This window comes from Cervus canadensis, chromosome 32 (genome assembly GCF_019320065.1).
Source record: "Cervus canadensis isolate Bull #8, Minnesota chromosome 32, ASM1932006v1, whole genome shotgun sequence".
In the NCBI taxonomy this organism is placed as follows: domain Eukaryota; kingdom Metazoa; phylum Chordata; class Mammalia; order Artiodactyla; family Cervidae; genus Cervus; species Cervus canadensis.
Genome location: NC_057417.1, coordinates 19,998,588 through 20,017,592, shown reverse-complemented (window position 1 = coordinate 20,017,592; position 19,005 = coordinate 19,998,588). Strand labels below are relative to the sequence as shown.

General features: G+C 48.1%; 1 protein-coding gene across 1 annotated transcript; it reads right to left on the bottom strand.

Annotated features, from left to right (window-relative positions):
- Positions 1-48: 48 nt before the first annotated feature.
- Positions 49-6,831, bottom strand: MAPK3 (mitogen-activated protein kinase 3). The gene is made up of 9 exons (XM_043455447.1): positions 6,640-6,831; positions 5,430-5,612; positions 3,410-3,599; positions 3,132-3,248; positions 2,757-2,871; positions 2,009-2,140; positions 1,718-1,827; positions 1,473-1,626; positions 49-671 (listed from the first exon to the last, which is right to left on the bottom strand). Exons 1-8 carry the CDS (start codon positions 6,810-6,812, stop codon positions 1,504-1,506), a joined length of 1,143 nt encoding a protein of 380 aa, XP_043311382.1. The 5' UTR covers positions 6,813-6,831; the 3' UTR covers positions 49-671; positions 1,473-1,503.
- Between the last annotated feature and the right edge of the window lie 12,174 nt (positions 6,832-19,005).

Sequence of the window (19,005 nt, the reverse complement as noted above, 5' to 3'; positions counted from 1 at the left end):
GCAAGGGTGAGGGTCAGGGCGTCGGCGAACACAGACAGAGCCAGGCCATCCATAGACACATCTCTATATTTATATATTAGACACAGGCACAGGGGTGGGCGGGGGCCCTGGGCATGCCACATGCCCCCAACTCCACCTCTGCTCACCCGCACACGGAAGCAGCAGGGACGTTAGATGTGGCAGCTTTGTAGGGGAGGGGTTGAGACCTGGGCCCCCGCTCCTCAGGGGTACTAGCCCTTGAGCCTTAGGAATGTTCCTTCAGGGAAAACAGGGTGGGGTTTTAACGAGGCGAGAGGGGCAGGGCTAACCCTGAGTCCCAACTCGTGTCCTCCTCGCCCCTCCCCCACCGCCCCTCAGCCGGTCCGGGGCAACCAGAGCCCTTGGATTCCAGAACTACCAGACACTGGGAGAGCCGGGCAGACATAGGCCGAGCAGCAGAGGGGAATTTGCTTTGGGGCCACCTGAGCCCCTCAGGTCCTGGGTGGGGGGTGTGGTGGGAGGAGGAAAGGAAGGGCGCGTTGGCCTGCCTGAGGCAGGACGCCTGAGCGAAGCGAAGGGAGGTGGCCAGGCCCGCCCTCCACCCCCGACCTGGGCTGTCGGAGGGGTCTGGGCTAGGCACACGGTCCATTTTCTAACAGTCCAGCAGGGGAGGGGCAGGCAGGAGGCAGGGCCTAGACAAAAAGGCAGGCAGGAAAGGAACCATTAGCACCCGCGGCTGACCTGCCAGAGCCCTGACCCTCACTTCCCTTCTATCACCTTGCGGCTGAGTGGCATGCAGCTGGCTTTCCTTATCTGTCAGTGCGGGTGATATTAATACCCATTTCAAGGTACTGCTATCAGGACTAAGTGAATTGATACAGGCAAACGACTTGCAGGAGTTTGCTCTCATTATCAGGCTGTCTCCAGGAGACTGAGGCGCAGCAAGGTGAGACGTCTTGCACAATATCCCACAGCCCTTATTAAGTAGCAGAGCTGGGCTTTGAACCCGGGTGTGTCTGCCTTGCTGTTATCAGGTTACAGCTGGCCAAAGACAGACAGGAAACAAAAGGAGGGCCGGACAGCAGTGTGGGTGTAGCCCCAGCCAGGTTCCTGCAGGTATGTGAACTGCTGACCTGGACACCAGGTGCAAAAAAGCGTGGCATGTGGGTCAGGCTGGGTGCTGCTGGCTCCTCCCAAAGCAATCACTGCTCCCCCTGCCTCTCTGCCTGCCCTGGGGGAGCCAAATCCTGGCTCCGTTTCCTCAGGTGGGTGAGGGGGGCCCTTCGTGACCTTGGGCTGGAGTCTGCAAGGTGTTGACATGGGGGAGACATGTGAGGCTGGGGACTGCAGGTCTGTGGCCGAGGCAGGCTCTAGCCCTTCTGTTGCCACCAAACATGTGGCTCGTGGATGTGAGCAGGCTTGTGACAGCATGGAGGCGTGTTGGGCACTCTGGTCTCAGGGTGCATCTGTGCGGGGTTGGGGGAGGCACTCACCAGGCCCCAGGAGCAGAGGCAGCCAGCCAGGTTAGGAGGCCTCCAGCACCCCAGGCTGGAAGCGGGCTGTCTCCTGGAAGATGAGCTCCTTCAGTCGTTCCTTGGGTAGATCATCCAGCTCCATGTCGAAGGTGAAAGGTTCCTCGGCCACTGGCTGAGGTGGCAAAGAAGTGGGGTGGCTCAGGGCAGGGACCGAGGGAAGACCCCCATCCACCTGTCAGCCCTGCCACTAGTAGCTGGCCCACCTCATCCGTTGGGTCATAGTACTGCTCCAGGTAGGGGTGAGCCAGTGCTTCTTCCACTGTGATCCGTTTGTTGGGGTTAAAGGTCAACATCCGGTCCAGCAGGTCAAGAGCTAGGAAGTGCAGGGGTCAGAGGTCAAAGGGAAGGTCAGAGAAGCTCTCAGAAGCACTGCTTGGCTTCTCTGCGTTCAGAGGCCTGTTGGTCCAGAAGCCTCTGTGTCCCAGACAGCCGCTGAGCTCTTGTACCTTCCTCTACACCCAGTTTTTATTCACAAGTCCCCAAGTCTCTCTCACCTTTGGGGTCCGACTTAGGAAAAAGCTTGGCCCAGGCCACCTTGGTCTTGGAGGGCAGAGACTGTAGGTAGTTTCGGGCCTTCATGTTGATGATACAATTCAGGTCCTCCTGGGATGGGGAGCCCAGAATACCTGTGGGTAAGGCAGGTGACTTGGTGAGCAATCACTCCCTTCTGAGAACAGAAGGAGCCAAGAATAAGAGCCCTCCACCAACCTGCTCCAGGCCAACCATTATCTCCCAGCCAATACCATGGGGGTGGAGAGCAGGGGGTCTGGATCGGGCAGCCCCAGGTTCAAATCCTAGCCCGAGCACTTCCTAAGTGTGGGGCGTATGGAGCCTTGCATTTCCCATCTATCAAATGGGGACAGTATCTGTAACTCAGTGAAACACTGTGAATGCTGTAGGGGCTCCTGGACCACACATGGTGGTCCCCCTGACCTGACTCCTGCAGACTCACTGACCCTGAAATGAAGTGAAGTCGCTCAGTTGTGTCCAACTCTTTGCGATCCCATGGACTATATATAGCCTGCCAGGCTCCTCCATCCATGGGATTTTCCAGGCAAGAACACTGGAGTGGGCTGTCATTTCCTTCTCCAGAGAATCTTCCTGGCCCAGGGATGAATCCCTAGTCTCCTGCACTGCAGGCAGACTCTTTACCTTCTGAGCCACCTGGGAACTCTGACCCTAAAGAAATCTCACCTCTAGTAAGCGAGTTTCCCTCCCACTTAGCTGGCCAATCCCCCCTACCCAGAATGTGGTTGAGCTGGTCCAGGTAGTGCTTGCCAGGGAAGATGGGCCGGTTGGAGAGCATCTCAGCCAGAATGCAGCCCACAGACCAGATGTCGATGGACTTGGTGTAGCCCTGGGGAGGAGGAGAAAGTGGTGGGTTCCTGGGCCAAGCCAGCACCCCTGACCCTAGGGTCAACACCAGCCAGGGAGGCAGAGGGCAGAGACCTGGGGAGTGAATCCTCAGTTTCTTTCCATAGCCCAAGGACCAGAATAATGTGACAAGGCCCAGCGGGGAGACTTCCTGCATCATGAGGGTCAGTGCTGGACTCAGAGGTGGCTCCAGGGCTTTCTGGGATCCGGTCTCTTCCCTTCAGGGGTGGGTGGGCCCCCTACCTTGGAGTTAAGCATGATCTCTGGGGCCCGGTACCAGCGTGTGGCCACGTATTCCGTCAGGAAGCCAGTGTGGTCGTGCTCGGGATCAGCAATCCGGGCAAGACCAAAATCACAGATCTAGAATGCAAACCAGGCTGCTGAACTCAGTGCTCAAGGCCTCCTGGGCCCAGCTAATCATATTGTCATGTCTCTCCTACCCATGGCGGGAAGGGGACCACTGGTCAACCTGAAGCCTGAGACCCCAGGGGCAGAAGGAGACAGGCACGCAACCCTCAGACCTTAAGGTCGCAGGTGGTGTTGATGAGCAGGTTGGAGGGCTTTAAATCCCGGTGGAGCACGTTGGCAGAGTGGATATACTTCAGGCCCCGCAGGATCTGGTACAGGAAGTAGCAGACATGGTCGTTGCTCAGCTGCTGGCTCTTGAGCAATTTGTACAGGTCTGTCTCCATCAGGTCCTGCACGATGTAGCTGAGGTGGGTGCCAAAGGCCCCCCAGGTGGGGGCAGTGGGAGGCAATTGGTTAAGAAGAACAGACTCTGCTGACCAGGTTTCACATCCCTCCAGCTGATGCCCCTGGGACTCAACAGATCTGCCAGCTCATATCATGAACTGGGCAAGGCCCACACTTAGCAGGGGAGCTCAAGGCCTCTACTGAATCTCAGCTGGTGACCCTGAGCAAAGAATCTCAGTTCTGTGGCCTCCGTCTCTCTATTGAGAAAATGGGGATAGTAAACTATGGGAAGCAGGAGACCATCCCAGCTAAGAGAAGTAACTCTAGAGTTCACCTGCCAGTGTCAATCACCCCTGCACTGCTCATTCATTTGCTTTAGGAACTCAAGCCCTGTCTGCGCCTCTCTTCCTCATCTGTAAAGTAAGGGGAAAAAAAACCTGTTCTTTAGAGAGTGGTGGTAAAGATTAGTTGAGAGATGACCCAGGCAGTGCAGCCAGCTTGGTGCCTGGCACGTTGTAAATGCTCAGCAAACGTGAACTAGTATTGCTGTTATAAAAGCCTGAACCACATGGCTGTTGAGAAGGTTAAATGAGATTATGTATGAACACCATCTGGCAGGCAATAAATGTTTGCTTAAAAATAAATGCCTGCCTTATGGGGATGGTTTGTGCAAGACGAATGAGGAGAAACTTCCCAGCAGCACGCTCCTACTCTGGGGGCTTGGCCCTACACCCGAAGACAGAGGAGTAAATGTCCTTTTATACTCTAAGATAAAAAAAGAATTAAACATAAATAAATAAACGTCATGTGGCTTGTTTCTGGAAGACTCAGTTATGGCTGACTTTCAGAGTCAGCCTCAAAAGGGCCTTCTGAGAACACCTGGACCAACCCTGCTATTTTAAAGATGAAGAGGCCCGGCATGCTGCAGTGACTTGGTTAAGGTCACACGACAAGCTGGGGGTGAGTGTGGAAGTTTCCTGCCCACAGTTTGTGGTGGGGGCTGCAGATAGTGCAATACAGATCACCACTCTTGGGTGGAGGACTGGGACTGGCGGGGGTGGGTGGGGCAGAGGTGATGGGTGTTATAAGCTCCTAACAGAGCCAGGCAGGAAGTGGACCACAAACTAGGAAAGCCATGGGGGTTGGGGGAGGGCCACAAAGGCAGGTCTGTTCCTCCCTGGGCAAGGTACAAGTCCACAGGTGACTGGGGTGGGACTCTGAGCAGGAAGTCCCAGAGAGGTGACAGGTTCTCGTCTGGGGGAGGGGAGGAGGCAGCCACAGAAGCACTTGATTTTATTTCAGCTTTCTGGGTCTCAGTTTCCTCATCTTTGAAATGGAGCTGCTGAGACCCATCTCCTAGAGCAGTTGGGAGCTAGAATAGAAAACGTCAAAGCACTCGGCTTGAGCTGCACCAGACTCACAGTAGGCCCTCAAAACAGGGCAGTGTTCTTCCTGCGTGCCTTCCTGCCAGTCTGAGGACCCAGAGAAACAAGAATTGCCATCTGTTAAACAAAAGAGCTGACTGTGGGCAGAGGCTGGATCTCCTCACAGAACTGTCGATGTCAGAGGACAAAGCGTCCACAGAGCCTATCTTGCCCAGCCCCCTACGAAGCCAGCATCTAGAGAACAGACTTGCCCAAGGCCACACTGCCTGGCCGCAGCAGGCCAGGATTCATCTGAGGCCTCCCTGCCCTCTTACGCTGTGGCCTCTTGACCACTGGAAAGTTTCCTTTACTGGGTTTGTTTTGGAGGGAGGTTGGGAAGAAGGGAAGAAAAAACAAGCCCCCATTCTCCCAGCCCGGCTCTGAGGCTGGGCCTGGCCAGCCATCTGGCCCAGGTGAAGGATACACATCCCTCATGGCTTCCAGGGTGGGTGCCCGCAGAATGTCTCGGATGCCGATGACGTTCTCATGGCGGAAGCGCAGCAGAATCTGAATCTCTCGCAATGTGCGCTGGCAGTAGGTCTGATGCTCAAAGGGGCTGATTTTCTTGATGGCCACTCGAGTCTTGCGCACGTGGTCGTAAGCTGAGCTGAGAGGGCCAGAGAGATGTTGGTGTCCAGGCCTGGTGGCCCCACCCAGGCCTTGGCAGGGCGGGGAGGGAGCAGGAGAGGGCTCTGGCCAGTCATAAACAATGCTGGTTCCTTCCTGCTGTGAAGGCCTGGGATCTCCAGGGAGAAAGCTGGGGACCAGCCAGGCAGCCTTTCGGTGACTTCACAAACAGAGGAAGAGACTGACCGCTCACTGACTTCCCCTCTCCTCAACCCTTTCCAGTCGAGCTGCCCTGACCCCTCATCCTCCCCTTCCCACGATGGGCTCCCTCAAGCCAAGACAGGCCCAGGGGGTGGGAGATGTGGAGGACTGGACAATGAGGCAAATACAGTGAGAATGAGGGAGTCGGAGGAGGGACCGGAGAGAAGGGAGAGGCATGGCCGGGGCGGGTGTCAGGGGGAGGTTCCTGGGCAGCAGAGCTATGTCCAGATGAACAAAGGCCCAGAGCACCCAGTGCGGATAGGAGAACTCGCAGACCCCTCCTAAAAGTTGCAGGAAGGTGTTCCTGGACTCCTCATGGCTCACTGGGTCCCTGGCCCCAGGCCCAAAGCCCCACCCCACCCCGCCCAGCCCTGAGCTTTGCTCTTTTTTCCCAAACTCCTTGGCAAGCTTCACTGGGGGGTGATCCACGGCATCCTCTCCCCAGCGAGGGGACCCTCTCTCCTTCTTCACTAAGGATATCACCTCCCCAAGAAGACTGATTCTCTTCTCCTCACCCCGTGTCTATGGTGTCCCCAAGGTCCCCAGAGGTCCCCCACATACACTCAGATACCCTACCCTTCATTACTGAATAGTCGGTTCAAAGCTCCCACACCTCCTTTCCTGAGACCTTACGCAGTGACCCCCTCCCCCAGAAAGCACTCAAAGGCCCTCTGCCCGGGACGCTCCACAGCCTCCTGAAGCCCCAGCTTCTTCAGGATGCTCAGAGTCCGCAAGGCCCAGAGAGCTCTCAGCACCCCTCCCCACCCCCTCCCCAGAGACGCCCCCTCCCCCAGAACGCCCCTCACCTGACCATGCCGTACGCGCCCTCGCCGATGTACTGCAGCTGCGTGTAGCGCGGGCCCACGTCGAACGGCTGCCCCTTTACTATCTCCACTTCCCCCGGGACCCCCGGGCCGACCCCATCAGTTCCCCGGGGCTCCCCGCCCCCGCCCCCCTGAGCCGCAGCCGCCGCCGCCATCTCCACTCCTCCCCTCCCGCCCGCCCGCCTCCCCCCGGCGGCCCCGCCCGAGGCCCCGCCCCTTCCCGCCCGCCCTCTCACCCGCGGAGTCGCGCGCGCCAGGCCCCGCCCCCGCCCGCCCCCGCGGCGTCACGTGACCCCCCGCCGTGCGCGCGCGCCGGTTTCGCGCCGCTAGGGCTGTGGTCCCTGGCACCTGTCGGCCTCGTCTGCTCCAGTCAACGTAGAAGCTCCCCGGGGCTGTCTCGAGACTGTCCAGACCCTCCCACCCTCCCCCCACCGAATGCTGACCGGTAGGGCGGCCCGGTGACCTCACCCAGAGCCACCTAGCAAATGAGTGCTGGAGCCGGGACCCAGACCGGGCCTCGTGGCCCCGCTGCCCCAACTCAGCCCGAGGAGTGGCCCAGGGCTCGAGGTGGAACCTCCTGGAGCCAGGCCCGATGCTGAGTGATACGATGCTTATTTCATAGTAGCTGTGGGAGGTGGCTTCCTCACATGTGTGGCCTCTTTCACAGATGTGGAAACTGAAGATGACTGGGCAAGGTGACTTGATTGCTGGAAAGCCCAGGCGTCTTGAGTCCCTGCCTGATGGTTTTCGGATGGAGACCTGTCAAAGTGGGCTAGGGACCGGACTTCAGCAAGCTGGCAGTGCCTGTATCTGAGGACAGATAATCCCAGCCTACCTTTACATGGAGGCATAGGGAAGAGGTGAGAGCTGCGTGGACTGGGTTTAGTGAAAATACACTCTCAGGCTTTACTCAAAAACAGCAGGATAGCTAACATTTTTGTTGTCCTTGGGTTTGAGAAAAATTGGAACCCTGTCGAGATCATCTTTTGCTTCTGCGCTAGACTTTATAGTTAATACACCATTTGGTCCACTTCAGTTTCTTCATTAGAACAACCCCACAGTATAGGTGTCATCTGCTTTTCTGAGCTGGATGAGCAGGGGGCCATGTCTGTCTTGTTCATTGCTGTAGCCCCCACCCACCCCCATCCCTGCAGTCAAACGCAGACACTCAAAAATGTTGGAATAGGTGAATCAAGTTTTACAGAATGGAAAATCTGAGAGTTGGGGCACTGAGACCCAACATGTATCTTCTGACACACAGGCAGAGGTTCTTTTTAACTGCATTCTGTCTCCCAGACTGTTAAAACTGAGGAGAGGGCCCTCAGAGACCATCCAGTCCATCTCCTTCACTTCACAGTGAAGATGTGAGCTGGGAGCTTCACAAAACACATCTCCTAGGCTTCAGTAAGAAATCACTTTGTTTTTGTCTTCCTTGGAAGCTGGGAGTAGGTCCTTGTATGCATTAAAGGTCAAGAGACAAAATGGAACAATAATTATGATTCTGAAATTGCTCATAATTAGATCTGCAGTCAGGCATTCTAATTCAGATTAATGACACTGAGAGTTTCTGGTTCCCAGTAACCCACAAGTCAGTGAAGATTCAAGACGTGCTAATTAGATCAATGGTTTTTTTGTTGGTGGTGTTATTCATTTGATAAGCTATTGACTGGTACTGTGTGCAAAGCTCTGAGCTAGGAACTAGGGCTGATAAAAGATTACTGGATAGTGTGAATTAGTGGTTAAGAGCAAGAGCTCTCTGGAGTCAGGTTGCCTGGATTAGAATCCCATTTAGGCCACTTGTTGTGTTATCCTGGGCACTTTACCCCACTGGCGTTTCTACTTCCAGAGTTTCTCTTCCACTGAAGATGCACAAACAGAAATCAATGTAACCCAGAATGGATGGATGTAATATGTAGGGTAAGCTCAGGGGTGGGCAAGATCACTCTAAGGATCTCCCCCAACTGTTAGGAATCAGGTTGCACAGCAGGAGTAAGTGGCAGGCTAGCGAGGAGCAAAGCTTCATTTGTATTTACAGCCGCTCCCCATCGTTCACGTTATTGCCTGAGCTCCACCTCCTGTCACACCAGTGGTAACATTAGATTCTCATGGGAGTGTGAACCCTACTGTGACCTCTGCATGCAAGGGATCTAGGTTGCATATTCCTTATGAGAATTATCACGAAACCATTCCCTACCCTTGGTCCGTGAAAGAACTGTCTTCTATGGAACTGGTCCCTGGTCCCAAAGAGGTTGAGGACTGCTGCCCTAGAGAAGTGAGGAGGGGATAATGGAGCAGGTAGCATTGCATCACTGAAAAAGAAGCAGAGTTTCAGAAGGTCAGGATAGAGCAAAGGCTTCAAGAAGAAGGAGCAGGGTGAACCATGGCACGGAGACAGGAGCACGAGTTGCCCAGTGTGTCTGCAGTGTGAAGGGTTAAGGGGAGTTTAGGCTGGAGAGGTAGGTTGGGGCCACATTGAGAAAGGCCTCTGATACCGGCAAGGAGTTTGGATGTTACTCAGTAAGCAGTAAAAAGCCTTTCAGGGACTTTTGCCAGCTAATTTTGCAACTACTGGAGAATATAGTGACTCAGAGAAAACACCATGGAGTTCAGCGTGGAGCCAGGTTTCCTGAGTAGGAGTGAGTTTCCCGGCATGGGAAAGGCTGGTGTATCCGGAGGGGTGCCTGCCACCTCACCGGTATCTTGAGTCTCATTTCGAGACGTGTGAGTGAGATTGCCCTCTAGTGGCTGAGGTTGGTACTTCCTTGGAGATTGGATTGGGATTTCTCAGTCTGTTCCATAGATTCGTACTCAACTAATGGAGACTGAACAACTATTCTGTGCTAGACACTTTTTTTATATAGTTGGAGACGTCAGTGTTGTACTTTTTTTCATTTTTTTGGCTGTGCCCCGCAGCTTGCGGGATGGTAGTTCCCTGCCTAGGGGTCAAACCTGGGCTCCTGCAGTGAAAGCAGTGAGTCCTAACCATTGGACCATCAGGAAATTCCCTGTGCCAGGCACTTGTGTTTTTAATTAATTATTTTTGGCTGTGCTGGATCTTTGCTGCTACACGAGGGCTTTTCTCTAGTTGTGGTACATGGGCTTCTCATCGCGGTGGCTTGTCCTGTTGCAGAGCACAGGCTCTAGAGCATGCAAGCCCAGTACTTGCGGCACACAAGCTTAGTTGCTCCACAGCATGTAGGATTTTCCGGGACCAGGGATCAAACTCCTGTCCCCTGCATTGCAAGGGGATTCTTAACCATTGGACCACCAGGGAAGCCTGTCCCAGGCACTGTTATGTACTTTATCTCTGATCGTCCTTCTAGAAGTAGAAACTATAAACGTTTAACAGAAAAAAAAAAAGCAGCTCACTGAACTGTGGAGTTGGAAGGAACTTTAGAATCATTGCCTCTAGCTCACTGCATTGTTAAAGTTTTTCTAATGCCTACTCTAGCTTTGGATCTACCCAGACTAAGTCTTATTTTATTTTTTGGTAGCGCAGCACGTGGGATCTTAGTTCCCCAACCAGGGATCAAACCTGTGCCGCCTGCATTGGAAGCACGGAGTGTTAACCACTGGACCACCAGGAAAGCCTCTAGACTAAATCTTAAACCAGCTCTCATCTCTTTGTGATGTGAAGGTCACAGGAGAGGCCAGTTGGTAATTCGCCCAGAGTAACACAAGAGAGTAACATTTGAAGAACACAGATGAACAGTCCCATTTCAACTAACTCAGCTCTGCAGCACAAACTGAGAAGGGAGGAAATGTTCAGAAATAGACGTCAGAACACAGTGAATAATTTATTAAGATTTAAGTACTGATCTCTTTTTTAAATCCAAGAAACTTCATACTGATTTTCTTGTGGCACTTCTTCATGTATTAGAAATTGCGTGTGTGCATGAAGTCACTTCAGTTGTGTCCGACTCTTTGAGACCCTGTGGATGGTAATCTAGCCAAAAAAAAGAAAAAAGAAGACTCCTTTCCATTTCCAGGATTAGTTCAAATACCACCCTTTTATGAAGTGTTTCCTGGTATGCTTCTGCTATACATGCTACATCTGCAGCTCTTATGTCTTAGAGCAAATGTGTATGATACTTATTTATGGGCTCATCTTGCTTTTCCTACTAGATGGTAAAATATCTTGAAAGCTGTAAATGTTAGTGTCTTTACTTGTCAACCTCTCCAGTACCAAGAGGTGTTTTGCATTCAATAAATATTTGTTAAAAGAGAGAATTGAGTATTTCTGGAATGGCCTCCACACCCTTCGTCAGCTGGGATGCACTTTTCTGCCTGAGCTCAGGGTTGACTGTGTTCCTGTTAAAAACGCAGCACCCAAAATAGAATACCATTTTCTATATGTGGCCTGACCAGTGGGAGGACAAAGGAGTATTGCTTCCTTTGTATTGGTCCAATATTTTATTCTCTTCCACACAGAGCCTCTCCCTGAACCTCTAATCTAAAATATACACTGTTCATATGCCTCCCTCATGGTGTCCTTCTTCTTTCATGAGACTTATCACAATTTGTCAGCGATTCATTTGTGAAGTGATAGAACACTGTAATTAGAAGTGTGGGGGCTGCAAGTTCCCTTCTCTTTCTGCTCCTGTGAATTCACTTTCCAGAACTGTGGAGAGATGAGGTATACTCCTATTAACTGCAGAAGCTTTGGTTATATTATTCCAACACGTGTTGAGTACCTTAGGGCCAGGTTTCTTCTTGTTCAGTCACTAAGTTGTGTCCAACTCTTCGCATGCCAGGCTTCTCTGTCCTCCACTGTCTCCCAGAGTTTGCTCAGATGCATTTCCATTGAGGTGGTGATGCTGTCTAACTGTCTCATCCTTTGTTGCCCCCTTCTCCTCTTGTCCTCCATCTTGCCCAGCATCAGGGTCTTTTCCAATGAGTCAGGTGGCCAAAGTATTGGAGTTTCAGCTTTAGCATCAGTCCTTCCAATGAATATTCAGGACTGATCTCCTTTAGGATGGACTTGTTGGATCTCCTTGCAGTCCAAGGGACTCTCAAGGGTCTTCTCCAACACCACAGTTCAAAAGCATCAATTCTTCGGTACTCAACTTTCTTTATAGTCCAACTCTCACATCCATACATGACTACTGGAAAAACCATAGCTTTGACTAGATGGACCTTTGTCAGCAAAGTGATGTCTCTGCTTTTTAATACACTGTCTAGATAGGCAGTGGTTAAATTGAAGGGGGAAACTGAGTGCCTCCCAAGTGCTTGATTTTGGAGGCCGGGTGATCTTTTCTGACTTTGACACAAGCCTTGTGAAACCAATGTCACCAATATCATCTTTTCACACCTGGGAAGGTGGGGCGGAAAGCGTGGGTAAAACCCTTGAGACCACACATGTGATAAGTGTTAGGCCTAGGACGCCCCTGTCTATCTGATTCTTCACTGGAAGCTGAAAACAGGTGGTGCAAGGTCATATTCAGCCTGCAGATGTATATTACTAGACCTGTGTCATTTTGCTTTCCTTTAATTAAAAAATAAAAGCAGAACAAAAATTCAGGTTCTGGAATCAAACTACTAGAGAGTGAATCCTGTTGTCACTTAATCAGTTACTTCTTCCTCAGTTTTCTCATCTGCAAAAGAGGGTATAGTACTTACTATGTAGGCATGTTGAGAGTTAAATGTTTTTATATGTGAACTTGGGTGGGTGGCATAACTTTTCTAAACTTTAGTTTCATCGAATACAAATTTGGGATCTTAAATGGATTCTGTTTACATCACAAAGTGACATATAGTAAAGTCTGTGTTTGTGACCCTAGGGACCGTAGCCTACCAGGCTCCTCTGTCCATGGGCTTCTCCAGGCAGTAATACTGGAGTGGGTTGCCGTTTGCTCCTCTAATACAGATGTTAGATGTTTCTTATTACAAGAGGTAACTCCCTAATCTGATATCAAATTTTTGTTGTTTAAAATTAATATTACAATTAATATATAAATACATTATAATTATAATTGTAAAATTGATTATAATTACATTCAATAAACTCCACCTATTTTACGTATACAGAGACTTCCCTGGTGGTCTAGTGGCTAAGATTCTGAGTTCCCAATACAGGGGGCCTGGGTTCAATCCCTGTTCGGGGAACCAGATCCCACAGGCTACAACTAAGACCTGGCACAACCAAATAAATAAATAAACTAAATATTTTAAAAACTTAAAATATATGGCCTTGATGGAGCCTAGTAATTGAATACAATTACATAACAGTCACCTCAATCAGGATATATAAAATTTCTTCAACCTAAAATGCCCCCTTCTAGTGATTCTCTCCTCCAGGCAGTGTTCTATCTACTTTCTGTCACTATAGTTTGGCTTTTTCTAGGATTTCATATAAATGGAACCACAAAGTAGTGTTTATGTTTGACTTCTTATGCCTAGTGTATTTTTAGATTAAATTACATTCTTATGCATATTAACGCTCAACTTTTTAATTGAGATATAACATATACCATAAAATTCATCATTTTAAAATGTACAATGCAGTGATTTTCAGTATATTTACAAGGTTGTGTCACTGCCCGTCCCCCCATCCCTACAGCCCCTGGCAACAATTGATCTCGTCTGTTTCTATGGATTTGCCTCTTCTGAACATTTCATACTCACAGAACCATATAATATGTGGCCTTTATGCAGCTGGCTTCTTTTCCTTAGCATGTTCTCAAGAGTCACCCAGGCTTTAGCCTATGTCAGACTTTATTCTTATTTTATGACTTAATGATATTGCATGGGGATACCACATTTATATAACTATAACTGATAGTTATATAACTGGTTATATATTCAACAGTTGGTGGATATTTGAGTTGTTCCCTCTTTAATTTTAGAAATATTTATTTATTTAGTTTTGGCTGTGCTGGGTCATTGTTGCTTTGCGTGGGCTTTCTCTAGTTGTGGTGAGCGGGGGCTACTCTTTGTTGCAGCGCATGGTCTTCTCATTGCAGTGGCTTCCCTTGTTGTGGAGTGCAGGCTCAGTAGTTGTGACACGTGGGCTTAGTAGCTTCATGGCATGTGGAATCCTCCTGGACCAGGAATTGAACCTGTGTCCCCCGCATGGCAGATGGACTCCTATCCACTGCGCCATCAGGGAAGTCCTGTTCCACGTTAGATTATTATACATAATGCTGCTGTGAACTATTGTGTGCAAGTTTTTATGTGAATGTCTGTCTTCTGTTCTCTTGGGTATATATCTGGGTGTAGAATTGCTGCATCATATGGTGCGTGTGTACGTGCATGCTAAGTCGCTCAGTTGTATCCGACTCTTTGCAACCCCATGGACTGTAACCCACCAGGATCCTCTGTCCATGGGATTCTCCAAGCAAGAATACTAGAGTGGGTTGCCATGTCCTCCTCCAGGGGATCTTCCCGACTCAGGGATTGAACCTGCGTCTCCTGAATAGGCAGGAATTCTTTACCACTAGCACCACCTGGGAAGCCTGCATTATATGGTAACTCTGTAAACTTTTTGAGGAACTGCCAAACTCTTTTCCATGGTGGCTGCACCATTGAACATTAGCACCAGCTGTGCATGAGGGTTTCGGTTTCTTTGCATCCTTGTCAACATTTGTTATTGTCTTTTTTTTATTGTTATTATACTCTTATTCATCCTAGTAGCTGTGAAATGATATCTCGTAGTTTTTATTTGCATTTTTCTGATGGCTTTGGGCTTACTGTCCATTTGTATATCTTTTTCTGGGGAAATGTCTATTCAAGTCCTTTGTCCATTTTAAATTGGGATGTCTGTCTTCCTGTTGTTGAGTTGTAAAAGTTGTTTATGTCTTCTGGATATTAGACCCTTATCAGAGAAATGATTCACTAATATTTTCTGCCATTCAGTGAATTCTTTTCATTTTCTATAAGCACAAAATGTTTTAATTTTTATGAACTCCAATTTATGTAGTTTTCCTCTTGTTGCTTGTACTTAGGTTTCTTATCTAAGAAACTGTTGTATATTCTAAGGTCATGAAGATTTATGCCCATGTTTTCCTCTAGGGTTTTATCATTTTAGTTCTTGCAATTAGATCTAGCTGTTTATCATATTGTAACCCTCTTGCATGTGATAAATCTTTTTTTTTTCTTTCTTGCTGTTTTCCAAGATTTTCTCTTTATCTTTCAGCACTTTAACTGTGATATATCTAGGTATAGATCTCTTTGTGTTTATCCTACTTGGGATTTGTTGAGTTTTGTGGAGATATAGACTTACATTTTCCAGCAAATTGGGTAAGTCTTTAAGTTTTCTTCAGATGTTTTTTCTTTCTCCTCTCTCTTTCTCCTCTCCTCTGGTACCACTATTACATGTATGTTGGTGTGTTTAAAAGTGTCTCTATTTCTCTGAGGCTGTGTTCACTTTTCTTCATTTCATTGTCTCTCTGTTCTTTTGATTCCATAAGCTCTATACATTTATCTTCAAATTTGCTAATTCTATTTTCCTGCCAGTTCAAATCAACTTTTGAGCCCCTACAATAAATTTTTCCTTTTGGTTAATGCACATTTCAACTCCAGAATTTCAACTGGTTATCTAAAAAAAAATTTCCATCCCTTTTTTGATAGTCTCTATTTGATGAGACATCATCATACCTTCTTGATTTCTTTAAGCATACTTCATTTACTTCTTTGAACATATTTATAATAGCTACCTTGAAGCCTGTTAAATCTGACATTTAGTCCCTCTCACAGGCAGGTTCTGTTGCCTGCTCTTTTTTTTTTTTTCTTTTTTTCCTATGTGTAGGTCACACTTTTTCTTTACCTGTCTCACAATTTTTGTTGAAAACTGGACATTTTAGGTATTATAGCAACTCTGAATACTGATTCTTTCTCCCCGCTCTCTCCCAGGGGTTGTTTTTGTTGTTGTTCACTGTTTTGTGACTTGACTTGGCTATTTTAGTTAGTTTTCCCTAAGCATGAAAGCTTTGGTTCTGCCCCTTGGAGGGCATGACCTTGAACTCTGCCTTTCTGTTTCAGCTCTTGTCACCTTGGGATGACAAGGGTTATAGCAGGTTCTCTTTGTCATTTTCTTTATTTCTCTGGTAAGCTGTCTGATTCATTTGATAATTCACACTGCCAGTTAGCCTCCACTGATTACTGGCTGATTGCTCTATTGTTTTTGACAACGCCCAGGGAATATATTGGGCTTCCCTGGTGGCTCAGCTGGTAAAGAATCCGCCTGCAATTGGAGAGACCTGGCTTCGATCCCTGGGTTGGGAAGATCCCCTGGAGAAGGGAAAGGCTACCCACTCCAGTATTCTGGCCTGGAGAATTCCACGGACTGTATAGTCCATGCGGTCGCAAAGAGTCGGACACAACTGAGCAACTTTCACTTCACTTCAGGGCATATACTGCTCAGCAGTCTGATTCTGCTAAATTTGGGCAGGGATAGGTTTTAAGACTGGCCTTTGCGGTCTGTTCTGACCCCAGGAGGGCTCTTTTTAGCTTTCTCTTTCCCTGGTTCTCTCTTGTGAATTAAGTGGCCTTGTGGTTCTTAAGAAGCTTTTTTTTTTTTTGACAGTGCACTTAGGCTTGAGCTTTCCTGTACTAAGTTTCAAATAAAGTCAGTTCCTTTGGAGAGAATCGCGTCTCTTTTTTTCTATGGGCTGTCTCTCCCTGAGCAAAGTCTCTCAGCTACTACTTTGGGTACTAGCTGCTGTAGCTTCTGGTCTTCTTGGCTTGTTTCTCCCAGCACTGGATCTCTGCTCTACAGGCAAGTTAGGATAAGGTCAACAGGGGCCCTGGCATCCTTGGACCATCACACCAGGGACAGAGCCTCCATCCTATGAGTAGGGATTGCATGGGGGAAGGGAACCCCCTACTTCTTTGCCACACTCACCAGAAATGTAGCCTCTTCAGCTTGGAGCTGGAGGGGATAAAAAATGCTGGCAGCCTGTCCCTCATGGTGAGATACTATAAGGTTTGATAGGGAGCTGAGGGGAAAGGGAGCCCTGTATTCTTGGCCACACCAACCTGGGTCAGAATTTCCTTTAAGATGAGCTGGGGGAAGGTGGAAGGGAGGGAATTCAGTTCAGTTCAGTCGCTTAGTCATGTCTGACTCTTTGTGACCCCATGGACTGCAGCATGCCAAGCTTCCCTGTCCATCACCAACTCCTGGAGCTTACTCAAACTCATGTCCATTGAGTCGGTGATAACATCCAACCATCTCATCATCCTCTGTCATCCCCTTCTCCTCCCACCTTCAGTCTTGCCCAGCATCAGGGTCTTTTCAAATGAATCAGCTCTTCGCATCAGGTGGCCAAAGTATTGGAGTTTCAGCTTCAGCATCAGTCCTTCCAGTGAATACTTCAGGACTGATTTCCTTTAGGATGGACTGGTTGGATCTCCTTGCTGTCCAAGGGACTCTCAAGAGTCTGCTCCAACACCGCAGTTCAAAAGCATCAATTCTTTGGCACTCAGCTTTCTTTATAGTCCAACTCTCACATGGCAACTTACTCCAGTATTCTTGCCTGGAAAATTCCATGGACAGAGGAGCCTGGCAGGCTACAGTACATGGGGTCACTAAAAGTCAGACATGACTGAGCCACTAACACTCACATCCATACATGACTACTGGAAAAACAACAGCTTTGACTAGACAGACTTTTGTTGGCAAAGTAATGTCTCTGCTTGTTAATATGCTGTCTAGTTTGGTCGTAACTTTTCTTCCAAGGAGCAAGCATCTTTTAATTTCATGGCTGCAGTCACCATCTGCTGTGATTTTGGAGCCCCCCCCAAAAATAGTCTGTCACTGTTTTCATTGTTTCCCCATCTATTTGCCATGAAGGGATGGGACCAGATGCCATGATCTTAAGTTTTCTGAATGTTGAGCTTTAAGCCACCTTTTTCACTCTTCTCTTTCACTTTCATCAAGAGGCTCTTTGGTTCTTCTTCACCTTCTGCCATAAGTGTGGTGTCATCTGCATATTTGAGGTTATTGATATTTCTTGATTCCAGCTTGTGCTTCATCCAGTCCAGTGTTTCTTATTATGTATGCATATAAGTTAAATAAGAGGGCGACAATATATAGCCTTGACATACTCCTTTCCCAATTTGGAACCAGTCTGTAGTTTCATGTCCAGTTCTAACTGTTGCTTCTTGACCTGCAGACAGATTTCTCAGGAGACAGGTCAGGTGGTCTGGTATTCCCATCTCTTTCAGAATTTTCCACAGTTTGTAGTGATCCACCCAGTCAAAGGCTTTGGCATAGTCAATAAAGCAGAAGTTTTTCTGGAACCCTTCCACTTTTTTGATGATTCAGCGGATGTTGGCAATTTGATCTGTGGTTCCTCTGCCTTTTCTAAATCCACCTTGAACATCTGGAAGTTCAATGTTCATGTACTGTTGAGGCCTGGCTTGGAGAATTTTGAGCATTACCTTGCCAGTGTGTGAAATGAGTGCAATTGTGAGGGAATTAGTTAGGCCCAAATGCCACAGACTCCTCCTAGTTTTAACAACTTTAGTAGATTTTCTTGAGTAAATGTTTGTTCATTGGCTATGTGCCATTAGAACAATTTCCAGAAACTAAGTTTTTAAAAAAATTACTTTCATCAATTTTGCTTGTTATTCTGGGGAATGGGCATATAAGAGCTCCTCACACCATCATCTCAGAGGGTTTGATCTCCCCTAGCATTTCCTCTAAAGCTTTTTGGTTAGTCTGTTTTTTGCCCCAACAGCTACCTACTACCTTAGGTGGCTGCAAAGTTAAAACACTTACCTTTAAGTGTTTTTGACAAATGTCCCCTGAGAAGAGGATTTTTCACACTGAGCAAGTTCCAAGTGAAGTCAAGTACAGATAGCCTTGTAAGCTGGGTCTCCCAAGGAACCACAAGACAATGCCAATGATGACAATTCTTTGGAAATAAGACTTGGAAAGAACTTTGATAAATAATAATGGAAAAGAATATTTAAAAGAATATATATATATATATTTAAAATATGTATATATATATATGTATAATAGAGTCACTCTGCTGTATAGGGTAAACAATATTGTAATTCAACTGTTACTTCAATTAAAGTAAATTAAAAACTTGGCAAGACCTCCAGCTCCTTTCTGTTCCCTCCAGTGTCTGCCAGGTTGCACTGGAAATGTGAGTTACTTTACAAGGTAGCAACAGAGCTGGAGGATAGGGGACAGGACTCGGGTGAATTAAAATGTCACAGAGTTCACTGTTTCCACCAAGATTCTGCCATTTTTCTTGAATCAGCATTCTTCAAGTTGCTGTTAACCTTCGGTTCATTTAAAGAGTTTTTTAAAAAAGTTGATTCTGACAATTTTTGCTGGATTCTTTATTGCTTTTAAATAGGAGTGAATTTTCATAGGTCCTTTTTCTGACATCACCA

Coding starts and splice junctions, on each gene's coding strand:
- MAPK3 (XM_043455447.1), bottom strand. CDS start 6,812: ATGGCGGCGGCGGCTGCGGCTCAGGGGGGCGGGGGCGGGGAGCCCCGG. Junction 3,600..5,429: donor CTGGAAGCCATGAGGGATGT/GTATCCTTCACC, acceptor CACCCACCTCAG/CTACATCGTGCAGGACCTGA. Junction 1,627..1,717: donor ACTATGACCCAACGGATGAG/GTGGGCCAGCTA, acceptor TTGCCACCTCAG/CCAGTGGCCGAGGAACCTTT.